The sequence below is a fragment of the Panulirus ornatus genome, chromosome 2 (genome assembly GCF_036320965.1).
Source record: "Panulirus ornatus isolate Po-2019 chromosome 2, ASM3632096v1, whole genome shotgun sequence".
Classification (NCBI taxonomy): Eukaryota; Metazoa; Arthropoda; class Malacostraca; order Decapoda; family Palinuridae; genus Panulirus; species Panulirus ornatus.
This window is the reverse complement of record NC_092225.1, coordinates 21,710,739-21,724,011: the sequence shown is the minus strand read 5'-3', so window position 1 is coordinate 21,724,011 and position 13,273 is coordinate 21,710,739. Positions and strand designations below refer to the sequence as shown.

General features: G+C 43.8%; 1 protein-coding gene and 1 long non-coding RNA gene across 3 annotated transcripts in view; one reads left to right on the top strand and one right to left on the bottom strand.

Moving 5' to 3' along the window:
- Positions 1–13,273, bottom strand: part of Cda4 (chitin deacetylase Cda4) — a 33,005-nt gene that overhangs the window by 6,412 nt on the left and 13,320 nt on the right. For both annotated transcript variants that reach the window (XM_071671300.1, XM_071671289.1), the window contains exons 2-9: positions 7,834–7,916; positions 7,353–7,470; positions 6,284–6,411; positions 5,259–5,464; positions 4,151–4,307; positions 3,337–3,478; positions 2,089–2,245; positions 914–1,006 (exon numbers count right to left, since the gene is read on the bottom strand). In XM_071671300.1, coding sequence (XP_071527401.1) covers positions 914–1,006; positions 2,089–2,245; positions 3,337–3,478; positions 4,151–4,307; positions 5,259–5,464; positions 6,284–6,411; positions 7,353–7,470; positions 7,834–7,916 — 1,084 coding nt within the window. The remainder of the gene's footprint in view (positions 1–913; positions 1,007–2,088; positions 2,246–3,336; positions 3,479–4,150; positions 4,308–5,258; positions 5,465–6,283; positions 6,412–7,352; positions 7,471–7,833; positions 7,917–13,273) is intronic.
- The window catches only part of LOC139754153 (uncharacterized), a 40,917-nt gene that overhangs the window by 14,482 nt on the left and 13,162 nt on the right, over positions 1–13,273 (top strand). The gene's annotated exons all lie outside the window — the stretch shown is intronic.

The following is a 13,273-nucleotide window of genomic DNA, read 5'->3' as shown; positions in this document are numbered from 1 at the left end:
ATCACATTTCATGGTACATCTTTCCCTTATTTTTCACATTTTGCAGCACCACTTTCCTTTACTTATTATATTTCACAGCTCTTCTTTCCCATATTTGTTTCATGCTGTGGCAACCCTATTCCATATTGATCTCATTGCGGGGCACCCATGTCCCATATTCATCTTATTCCTTGGTTCCCCTTTCCTATATTCATATAATATTGCAGCTTCCCTATACTATTTTCATCTCAAGTAGTGATTCCCTACATCTCAGATATATTTCATTTTAACGCTCCTCTTTCTTCCTAAACCATCTACAGAGCTCCACCTTAGGAGGAGTTCAAAGGAGAAATAGGCAAATATTAGAATCAAATTCTGCAAACTATTAACATCATATATTAGACCAAGACTGGAGTATGCTTCTAATGGTTGGTTACCAAAGTTAAAGAGCATAGAGAATAACAGAGAAGGTCTAGAGGAAGGCTACAGAATTGACCGAAGAACTGAGAACAAAATTTGCTGCGAGGTTACATACCATAAATTTGCCTTCCATGGAAAAAGAGGAAGTGTTTTTTCAAAATCAGGTTGATGATGACAGTGAACAGCTCTTGGAAAGATGCACGATTTTCAGAAGTGCTTTTATTGAATCAGAGTGATAGATGGATGGAATATACAAAATAATGAATTGTGAATGCTGACAATGTATATAAGAGAGTTTGAAGTGCTGTATGGAAGATGTAACCCCGTGAGTGAGTCATAGGAGTGAGTGATAGGAGGTAAGCATCCAAAGAAGGCTCTCAAAGACTTCAGGTAACAACAGGTTGGAGCTGAAGTGTGAATAGGTAACTGCATAGTGAAAGAGGGTGTTCAGAAGCTGTTCAGGGAGTACAAGCACATCAACTACACACAGAAACAAATTGTACAGACTACTTACAATCTCATGGTGTAGTCGATGAACGTGTGGAGTGCACTTTCGAGCACTGGAGTTTGGAACCAGTTTGTAGTCAGTGACATCATATATGGTGCCCTGTGGACGTAAACAAGCTATAGTTATAAAATGAAGTGAACAGTTGGTCAACAGGTGATTCTTGGATGGCCAGGTGATCTGTAGGTCTGGGGATGGGGGGGTTGTTAGATGATTTCGGTGTTAGATAATCAGGTGACCTGTAGGTCTAGGTCATTGTTAGATGATCAGGTCTTGGTCATTGTTAGATGATTAGGTTACCTGTAGGTCTAGGTCGTTTTTAGATGGTCAGGTGATTTGTGATTTTGGGGTCAGTGATAGTTAGAGGGGTTACTTGTACATTGAGGTCATTGTTAAATGATGAGGTGACCTGTCAATCTGTGTGTTGTTGGTAGATGGTGAGGTAATATGGGGGTCATTATTGGATGGTGAGATGTCGGTTACATTGTCAGATGGTGAGGTGACCTGTAGGTGAGGGGGGGGGGTTTGTTGTTATATAGTGATGTGACCTGTAGGTACTAGGTCCTTGTTAGACGTTGAGGTGACCTGTAGGTGTGGGAGTCGTTGTTAGATAGTGATGTGACCTGTAGGTGTGGGTCCTGTTAGACAATGAGGTGGCCTGTAGGTGTGGGAGTTGTTGTTAGAGGATGAGGTACTCTGTAGGTCTTGAGGTCATAGTTCTGGGGCTCATTATTGGATAGTGAGATATACAAATACAAATACCTGTAAGTGTAGTGGTTGTGGTAAATTGAACTGTAGGATATGGGGGTCATGATAAGGTAAACTGTCAAATGTGAAGATCATTTTAAGCTAAAGTGTAGGGTTAGGTAGTCATGATGAGGTAAACAGTAGGATATGTTGGTGAGGAAGAGGTATACTTTAAGGTGTGGGGGTCGTAAAGAGGTAAGGCAAGGTGTGATTATAGGGAGAGGTAAACAAGTGGATGTGGGGGAGGGAGTCATGAGCATTAGGTGATGTAAGCAGTGACTGGTGATGTTGAGCACCAGGTGATGAAGTAGTGACTGTTGGTGATGAGCATTAGGTGATGTAAGCAGTGACTGACCAGTGGTTAGCAGCAGCTGATTTAAGCAGTGAGTAGTGAATGGTGTTGAAGAGCAGGTGTTGAGGATGAGTTTAAAACTTACCTGTTACCATTGTAGTGACGTTCGAAGTCAGCTATAAGCCATTCGACCACATCTGCTTCTTCCAAATAGTTGAGGACACACTGATCCAAGTATTGACAGAAACCTCCATTATAATTTCTGTCTTGATAATGTGAGTTCATGGGTAGTTCCCACACACCTGTTGACCAGGGAGGAACGACATGCTAAATCAGTCAAGTAAGTGTATGTACTATTTGGCTAACTACTTAATTAGGACGTTAGTAAAGTAAGTGCATGTACGTGGCTGATATACTTAATTAGGATATTAGTAAAGTAAGTGCATGTACATGGCTAACATACTTGATGAGGACGTTAGTAACATAAGTGTATGTACATGGCTAACATACTTAAGATCATTAGTAAAGTAGTTGTATGTATGTCTGTGGCATATCTGGTAAAGACGCGGATAAAGTAGGTATATGTACATGTCTGGCATATTTAGAAAGACCGTGAGTAAAGTAGGTGTATGTACATTTCTTCCACACTAAGTAAGGACATTGGTAAAGTAGGGGTATGAATGTGTGTGATATGCTTAATAAAGACATTAGTAAACTGCGTGTCTTACACATTTTGTAAGGACACTAGTAAAGCAGATATATGTATGTGTCTGATATATTTAGTAAGGATGCAAGTAAAGCAGGTGTGTGTAAATGTTTTAACATATTTAAAAAGTAAGTGTATTACTGCTTTACTGTACAAGGAGGAAGTTTTGTAGTCTTGGGGCAGTACTAGTATAGGAAACATAGCCAAACTAGTGTTAGAAACCCATCAAGACTAGTATGAGGAAGGCACCATCAGAGTTGTAGAGAGGGCATCGCTAGTGGCATAAGAAAGACAACAATAGGAGCGAAAGTGAAGCCAACAGTTGGAGCATAAGACAACAGTAGGAGTGTAAGAAAAGGCAATAGTAGCAGCATAAGCGAACACAACAGTCGGAGCGTACAATATCAGTAACAGCACAAGTGAAGACAATGGTAGAAATGTAAGACAACAGTAGGAGCATAAGAAAAGACAACAGTAGGAGTGTAAGAAAAGACAACATTAGGAGCATAAGAAAAGACAACAGTAGGAGTGTGAATAAAGACAACAGTAGGAACATAAGGCAACAGTAGGGGCATAGGTGAAGACAACAGTAGGAGCATAAGACAACAGTAGGAGCATAAAAATGACAGTAGTAGGTGTGTATGGAAGGCAGCAGTAGGGGGCGTAAGAACAGAGTTGGTAAATCACCTGGGAAGGACCTGGTAGGGCAGGTACCAGAGCGGCACTCATGTGGTATCTTGTAGTCCAGGGAGTAGGGCCATACTGGTGCTGTTGATCCTGGAGGATTGCTCACCGTAGAATCCCAGGTGAAGCCGTACGCACTCAACACCTGCCATAGTGGAATTGTCTATCAGTATACTGGGTTAGCAGTTTCCTACGATAATGAAATATCGCCGGGAACAAATGGAAGAAAAGGCCTCATTTTGCTCACATTCATTCTGTATCTCATGTGTAATGCACTGAAACCACAGCCTCCCTCATCACCCACACTCAGGCCTGGCAGACCTTTCTGTGATTTCCCAGGTTGCTCATTATACCCTCGTTCGATTCATTTAATGCACATTGACCCCCATATACCATATCGCTCCAGTTCACTCCATCCTGTTCATGCCTTTCACCTGTACCTCCCTGCTTGGTGTACCTGATACTGAGCTCCCCTGCCTGGTTTATCTGGTATTGTGCCTCCCAGCTTGGTTTACTTGGTACTGTTCGTCTTTGCCAGGTGTACCTGGTATTGTGCCTTCATACATAGTTTACCTGGTACTGTACCTCCCTGCCTGGTGGTTTACCTTGTACTGTACTCCCTACCTGGTGTACCTGGTCCTATGCCTCCCTATCTGGTTACATGGTACTGTAGTCCCTACCTGGTGTACCTTGTCCTATGCCTCTCTAGCTGGTGTACCTGGTCCTATGCCTCTCTATCTGGTGTGCCTGGTACTGTGCCTCCCTACCTAGTGTACGTGGTACCGCACCTCCCTACGTGGTACTGCACCTGGCTTACCTCGTACTGCGCCTCTCTGCCAGGCTTGAGATGAGGCCCTCGCTGACCCTTGATGTCCACCGCCCTCACTCCAGCAAAGTTTTGAAGGATTTCTTTCATGGTGACCATCTCGCCAATCCACACATCCTCACCCTCGTCCTCTAGGCCGCGTCGACGGCTGCAATAGTTCAACACACACAGTCAAATTGAATGTAAGGAACTCCCAAAATGGATCGTAGTCTACTATGAATCTATGGGTAAGACATGCAGTATTAGTTTATAATAGTGGTACAGTTTTCGTGTGATGATTTTAGTACGTGGGCGAGTGTACCACAGAATTGGCTGGAAACACCAGGTTTCTCGCATGCATTCTGCTGACTCTCCAAAAGCTTGCACTGCACCACAGTGACATGACAACAATCTGTAAGTGCGCGTGGTTACCCAGGTGTCCTAGGAGGTGGAGTGGGGTTTTCACCGGTGGAGCCGCATCTTTTGAACATTCTCTTATCATGTTTTTTTAATTCATGTAGGGTGTCTGTATCCAGCCATGGCCTCAGTCATCTTCACATCTTTTTGATAACAAATGTATTACCTAATTTCACATTATGTCCTTTGGTTGATTAATCTGAACATGGCTTGAAGAGATGTTTATCATACACCTAATTGATCTGTATTTTCAAAAACTTTAAAAGTTGTGGTGAGGTCAGCCCTCACTCTTTTCTCTCTTCTAAATTGGGCAAATTTAAAAAAGCCTCTAGCCTTTCTTTGTAACTCAGCTGTCTTAATCCTGGTACCATCTGAATTGACCTACTGGACCTTCTCTGTTAGCTCACAGTATTTCTTTAGGTGTGGTGACCAAACCTGAGAAACATATTCTAGTTGTGGCCTTATGTAGGGGGTATAGTTTGCTCAGTATTTCCTTATCCACATAGTAGACTCTTAGGTCCTTCCCACAGACATAATCCTGAAGCTTATTTCCTGCTGAATAATGATCATATTTGGGCTTTCTTTCCCTTCACCTCATCTCTGGTGTTTTCCAGAGTGGAAACACTTTTGAACAAGTCATTCAGTTCCTTTAGTGTGTGTGTGTGTGTGTGTATGTGTGTGTGTGTTTGTGTTCAGGAGTTACCTGATGGAGCCGACAGCGATCTCGTGGCCCCGACTGTAGTACTTCTCGACATGCTGGTAGTTGGTGTAGTCATGCGAGACGAAGAAGGTGGCGCGGATGGGGCAACCGTTGGGACTGGTTCGGTTGTCGAGGAAGATCTTATTGTAGGTCTCGAAGTTCAAATCGTTGATTGCGCCGTCAAACGTCATCATAATCATTTGCGGTGTCTGAAAATATAGGACCAAGGGGGAGTTAATGACAGAAATGAGGGGTCAGGTCAGGAGCGGAGGAGATAACATTGCTTGATGATATTGAGAGTGTGGTGACTTGAGAGGAGGTCAGGTCGTGACCAGGGGGTCACATCACCTATGATAAAGATAAGTGAGGACTCTAGCTGAGGATGACTGAGAAATGTTCAGGGCACCACCGAAGCTCATACCTACGACAGTGACAATGATGACTCCAGCTCATAATAACTGAGGGCGTCTGGTTACCTACCATTGGAGAGAACTTTATCTATGATAATGCCTGATGCCTACAGCTGATGAAGGCTGAGCGGGCAGGACAGTTCGTCAACGCCAGCAGAGAGGATAGAACAAAAGGACACAGTTCCTCGATACCAAATGAGAGCCAAAAACACAAGGGCAAACTTCGTCGACACCAAAGAAGAGCCTAGAACAAGAGGGCACAGTTCTTGGACACCAGAGTAGAGGCTATGCAAGAGGGCACAGTTCTTGGACACCATAAGAGAGGCTAGAACAAGAGGAGACTGCTCTTGGACACCGTGAGGTGATGAGAGGCTGAAACACAAGGGAAGAATTGCTCACAGAGAAGGAGAGGAAAGAACGTAAGTGTACTGAGAGACGTGAGGAGGATGCATTTCTCCAGCAACACTCAGTGGATCAATCTGAACCAAGAACAGGTGAAGTGATGGAAGTAGCAACTATTACAAAATCAAGTAGATACATAACAGTGAGATAGGGACAATATCGGGGTCTTCTCAAGGTTGGACAAAATAGGTAATACCTGTAGGTGAATGGACGTACCTCAGCAGGCTTGAGTCCACCAGGGATTTCGGTGCCATCATAGGAGCAGAAGCAGTAAGGCAGCAGGCACTCTATGGGGTCACATGGACCTGCCTCGTACGGATCAGGAGCCTTGGTTGTCTTCTCCTCTGTAATGATGATTCTGTCACAACCAAGCAGGCCGGGTTATACTGATGATAGTTTAGTGCTAGGTTATGCTTATGACAGTGTTAGTGCTAGGGTGTACTGATGTCACTGTTAGTGTTAGGTTATACTGATGACAGTGTTAGTGCCAGGCAGGCCAGGCTACACCATACTGTCCCCCGAAACATGCTAAATGATCGCCATATGGAAAGAGTCTATGTTAGAGAAATATTAATGATAGAAATATAGACTTAGTAAGAGAAATATTAACGATAGAAATATAGACTTAGTAGCGTGTAAGATAAACTACGATAAAGTAACAGATATGGTAGAGGTACGACAGGAGATAGCAATGGTTAGGACAGATAATACAAGACCAACATATTAATGGTTGATAGATATATTCAAAGGTGCTGAGAAGGAGACTGACTTCAGCCATGCAATCACTACGACATAACAACACAAACAGGACACACTGACAGTGTAAAGAGTCAGAGACAGTTTTAAAGGCAAGTAGAGACGGTGATGTTATCCTTACTAACAGTGAATCAAATCGGGCCTGCCCGGGGTCGATCCCACAGGGGTTTGAATCTTGGGCACAGCAGCCGTCCCACACCCAACCCAGCTGTTCATCCACCCTGCGGGGCTGGTTGATAAGTGGGATCCTGGCTTTAGCTTTCATGTGTGTGTGTGTGTGTGTGTGTGTGTGTGTGTGTGTGTGTGTGTGTTGTCACTTAAGAATAAAGACATGCTTCACATATAAAAGTTAAGAGGCGAGGCAATGTAGACATAAAACTCTACCTAGCACACACACACACACACACACACACACACACACACACACACACACACACACACAGACTAAAACGTTACAGTCAGACGCACATACAAACAGGCACATTTACAGCCAGCATTAACAGGTACCAACAGACAATAAGGTACGTACCCTCAGGTTGTGGTCCACATTTGAGGCTAGGATCTTTGCTATTGACGCACATATGTTTGGATCCGTCATACAAACTGCCTTCTGCGCATGTTCGGCGGTAGGCGTTACCCCCAACACACTGTACGAAGAAAATTCTGGAGGTTACTGTAGGGACCCGAGTGGGGGGTAGGTGGACAGGATGATGGAAGGCATGTGGACAGGGAGAAGGTGGAGGAAGACAGGGGAGTGGAGACCAGGTGGCCAGGATCGTAAAGGGCAGGGGGACCAGGGTTGCGGGGGGGAGATTGTGTTTGGAAACCCCCTCCCCCCATAGTGCACGGTGGTGGAGACCTGGGCCTGGGAAAGGGAGGGTGGTAGTAGATACTAATGGGGCTGTTAAGTAGATGCTATGGGGGCTGAGAGAAAGAGAGAGGGGGGGGGAGGCCTGGGAGAGGGAGGATGGTAGGGGACAACCATGGCGTTGGGAGAAGTTAAAACTCACCTGGTAGAAGACTTTACAGTTTTCCTCACTCGCGAACTGGCCCTCTGGATATGGACAGGTATATGACTGGCCCTCAGTTGTACCTGAAATGCAAAACACTTGTTACTCGTGAGACATCGCTGGGAGTACGCTGCTCTTTACCACATCATTGAACCTGATCAAAGGTGAAGATTGACGAGAAAGAATGCAAAGGAGAGCAACAAAACTAATTCTGTCACTCGCAAAAGAAGCTCTGCGGTGGAAGACACTCACACCCAAAATTGTTCTCCCTGAACAGTTCAGACTCCGAGATGACCCAATAGAGAAGTTTTTCAAAATGTCAGATGATGACGTTATAAGAGAATTTCGTCTTACTAGGTAAAACGTGATGACCAGAAGCAACAGTATGAAAGTAATAAGATGTCATAACAACTGGGGCTAAAGTTAATTTTCAGCTTTATAGTTGTAGAAGATTGGAATGAACAACTTCCTGATGTATTTAGATATATGAAGATTAACATTACCTTGAAAGCATGGCTTGACAAAAAATTCAGTGATGCCTGTCATCAAGAAATGATCCTATTTCAAGAGAGAAATAGTTTTAGAGTCAATCGATATAAAAGAAAATTGACTCGTTATATTTCTGTTTCATGGTTCAGCTCCTCCACAGAACCCCACAGTAGAGAGAACTTTTCCCTCTTATACTTTCCTAAATACGAAAGGTTACATGGCAAGATATTCCATACATTTTCTCCAAAAGTTCATGATGTTTATCATCATCTCCTCCCCATACCCACAGCTGGCTCTTTGAGCCAGAGGGAGTGGTGGGTGGGGAGATGTGCATGGCTCCCCTGTCTCTAGTGTAAATAAGATCATGACCACACGAAACCTCGTCATGAATCATCAGGTCTCCAGTTATTTGTCCTTCCCATGTTATTATACCCCGTACATTACTCATTGTCCAAACTCTCGAGATGTTCTTAATCATACTCGTAGTCTGATCCCTCTGCCTCTGATCCCTCTGCCTCTGATCCCATACCTCCATTGTATACTGATACTGTATTGTGTAATCATACTCGTAGTCTGATCCCTCTGCCTCTGATCCCATACCTCCATTGTATACTGATACTGTATTGTGTAATCATACTCGTAGTCTGATCCCTCTGCCTCTGATCCCATACCTCCATTGTATACTGATACTGTATTGTGTAATCATACTCGTAGTCTGATCCCTCTGCCTCTGATCCCATACCTCCATTGTATACTGATACTGTATTGTGTAACAATACTGTATTAATTACTGGTACAGTAATACACAGTGTTACACATTCGTACAGTGTTACATACTGGAACAATGTTTTATATTTATACAAGTATTGAATGCTGGCATACAATTATATACTGATAGTATTGTATATTAGTACAGTATTACATTCTGGTATAGTATTATACTGTATATCTTCATGTACTAGTGCAGTATTATATGGTGTTGTAGTATGTAATACTGGCACAGTATTATTTAATTTTATAGTATTATATACATGTGTACCATAAAATACTTATACAGTATCATATAATGGTACAATGTTATGTACTAGTTATGTTAAAGTGATTCTGTAGCATTTACTGAAACATTGGTATATATTAGTACAGATAGCATTGTATATTAGTACATGTTATATACTGGTATAGCATTATATATACTGCTATAGTATTTTACACTGATACAGTGTTGGTTGGTAGGTGTATGATACCTTAAGTGGTTGAGGCTGTGGTCAGTGGGCTGTACATTGCGCCAAACGACCTTGGTCTCTCACGAATTCGTAAGTTTTGTTACCTTTTTTTTTATGTGTATAGTTTCCCCCTGGGCAGTGGTGGTTCAAGTGAAGTACTTCCTTTGTGGCCAATAGAGCGGCCCGCAGGCGAGGCATCCACTCTCACATTCTGGGACTCATTCACAGAAAACTTGGTTGCGCCTGGAGTACTCCTAGGGTACCCCCCTTCCCCCCTCCAATCCCTCTTATTCGTGTAGAAAATGGGAAAGCAGTTGATGCTAATGGATGATAAGGCAGCGTGAATCTTTTCTTTGGAAAAAAAAACAACTTGACCACAACCTGGACGGTTGTTGTAGTTGTTCTGTACCAAGTTGTTTTCTTTTTTAACACTGGCCAAGATGTCAATATTGTTCTGTACCTGGTTTTAGTAGTTGATCAAGACACCTGAACACCTGTATTGTGTACCAGGTTTGCCAGACTATCTTTGGATGTTGTAGTTTCCCTGGTTCACTAGGTACAACCAGCGTTAGTTGTAGTTTCAGCAGACCGATCCCTTAAGCAAGTTTTAACGACGCTTGTAAAAAAAAAAAAAAGTGGAGTATTTTGAAAACGAAAGAATTTTGATTGCCCCAAATTGTAAGGATAGATATCGGTTGCTGATCATTTTAATTCCCCGTGTTGGGAGGTGGCTATTTCTGTTGTAATATCTTGTGAGCTCATGTAACTGTCGACCTTATATCGTAGACCTGACGTAACGTTTGTAGTATATCGTAATATTACGACTTACTGAAGAAATGTTTTTACCCTGACGTAACAGGTGGTATTTCGTAATAGTGCAGCTTATTGAATAGCGATATTTTACCTTTTATGTAATGTTATGTATTTGCTAAGGATTGGACTGTTCACGGGCAGTAATGTTTGTTGGCATCAAACTTGTATCGAAAAAGATCATGTTTCGTGGCCACTTAATGTGGTGAGATTTGGCCAGTAATAATTATGGAACTGTGATAAAATGAAGGACCATAACTAACTTGCCCTATCCTCAACTACCTCAGCTTTTTTTCTTTCCGAACATCTGGACTAATTTTTTTCGTGTTCGAGTGTGGCGTTAGCGTCAAACATGAACTATTGCTGACGTCGTTGTTGTAGAGTTCTTGAGGTGAGTGAGGCTATTGGAGAGACACCTCCAGATTTGTCACGAAAGAATCCTTTAACCCCAGCCAGTTTGGCAGTATGGCCTTAACAGTACATGACCAGTTATCAGCCCTGGCCAATCCCTACATGACCAAGGTATGTATGTCTGCGACGGACCTCTGTACCCGGTCCTTATGGTACAGTACTTTGGGCAATACCCTGGCCTGGTCACTTCCTGCTTGGCCAAGGTATACGATGTCTGTGGCTGGCCCTTGCAGTACGGTACGATGGCCAGTTCCTGGTTGGCCCAAGGTATGCCAGTCATGGAGAAGGTTGGCACGTCTGCGGTTCACCTTGAGTATCACCCTCGTCACATTTACTGCCCTGGGATCAGCCATGACTTATAGCGTCTCTCACCTGCTAAAAAAAAACTGGAAGTGTTACATTCCTGGGTCGTTTTAGATCCAGTATTTGTCTGTATGGAAGAGTGAGGCAAGGTGTGTCGTGTGGCCACGTTGATATACAAATGAAGTTTTTAGTAGTTTTGCGACACCTGAACATACCCCCCCCCCCCCCTTCCCCCAATCTGTGTCGCACCTGAACATACCCCACTCCTCCAGTCTGTTTTGCACCTAAACCTACCCTCTTCCACTCTGTGACGCACCTAAATCCACCTCCTCCCAATCTGTGTCGCACCCGAACCTACCCGCTCCCAATCTGTGTCGCACCCGAACCTACCCGATCCCAATCTGCGTCGCACCCTGAACCTACCCGATCCCAATCTGCGTCGCACCTGAACTTATCCCTCCACATGACACTCAGAACCTACCCTCGACCGTGTGGTGCACCTGAACCTGTCCTTCACCATGTGCCGCACCTGAACCTGCTCTCCGCCATGTGCCGCGCTTGAACCTGCTCTCCGCCTTGTGCCTCACACCGAGATCCACATATTTTTTTCTTTTTCTTTTTTGCCGTCTTAGATTTAGATACAATGAACAAGCGAAGTAGCCTTGTACAAGCAAGTAAAGTAGTCGTGTAGCCTTGTATAAGCAAGCAAAGTAGTTGTGTAGCCTTGTATAAGCAAGTAAATTAATCGTGTCGCCTTGTATAAGCAAGTTAAGTAGTCGTCATCCAAGCAAGTGATAGATATACGACGGTCTTCACTTCAGCCAACACGTTTAGATAAGAACGGTCTGGGGTGTTGCCATACTGTGCATCATCAGCTCACAGTCTCTTTGTCTTTACTGAAGGTTTGTTTAGTAGTTTGTAAATTATTTCTGTGATGAATACATGTAATAAAGATAGTAAATAACTAAGTAATGTTAGGTTGTTGAGTATGGCATTCATATATATTGTTGAATAGGGTTGAGGTATATGCGAAGAGAATGGTGTCTGCTGCCAGAAGGCCAGATTGTGGAATTTCCTTCGTGTGATGTAACACAGATTGTCTCCTTCGCTCATGGCATGCATTGGTACGTTGGGCGTGGTTTCCTTGGACCGTTTCACATGCCCTGGTTCATCCCATTGACAGCATGTCGTCCCCTTGTAAACTACATCGCTCCAGCTTGCTCTATCCCTTGCGCGCCTCGCACCCTCCTGCATGTTCAGGCTCCGCGCGTTTTATGCATTGTTCACTCCATCCTTCCAACTCCTCCTTGTGTTCCCCCTTTTCCTTGTTCCCTTCATTCATGACATATATACCCTCTTTGTCATCCTTTCCATATGTCCACACACTACACACTATTTCAGCACACCCTCATCAGCTCTTTCATACATACTCCTCCTACAACCACACTTTTCTCATACCCTGTCATTTCTTATTTGTTCAAACCCCCTCACGCCAGATATTGTCCTCAATCATGTCATATCCAGCACATTCACCCTGTCATTTGCATTTTTGTCTAAGGACCACACCTCACATCCATATAGCACTGACGGGAATATTATACCATCAAGAATACCAATCTTTACCCTCTCCTTCACCCACCCTATGGCTCCAGCTCCCATGGTTCCATTCGCTGCCATATCCACTCCCAGGCATCTCAAACACTCCCCTTCCTGTAAGTTCTCTCCTTTCAGTCTTTCCCCAACTAATCTATCTGTTTTCACTGCTAAACCTAACAACCTTACTGTTATTCACATTCACTTTCAACTTCTACACAAACTCTAAGACTCAGCCACCAGCTTCGCCAGCTTCTTCTGGTTCACGCTCATATCTGCCACCAGCGCCGTGTCATCAGCAAACAACAGCTGACTCACCTCTTAGGCCCCGCCCCCCTCCAACACAACCCCCTGCAGACTGTATACGTGCTCCTCTCTCCAAGACCTTTGCATTTACCTCCCTCACCACCCTATCCAGTAAGAGATTAAACATCCATGGCGACATCACACACCGCTGCCGCAAATTTGTCCTCACTTGGAACCAGTCACCCTCCTTTCTGCTTGCACACACACCTCACTCTCGTTAAAACTCTTTAGTGCTTTCTTTCCACATCGCCTTTTCCTGAGACCTTCGACAAAGCATCTCTTTTAACCCTCTCCAATGCTTTCTC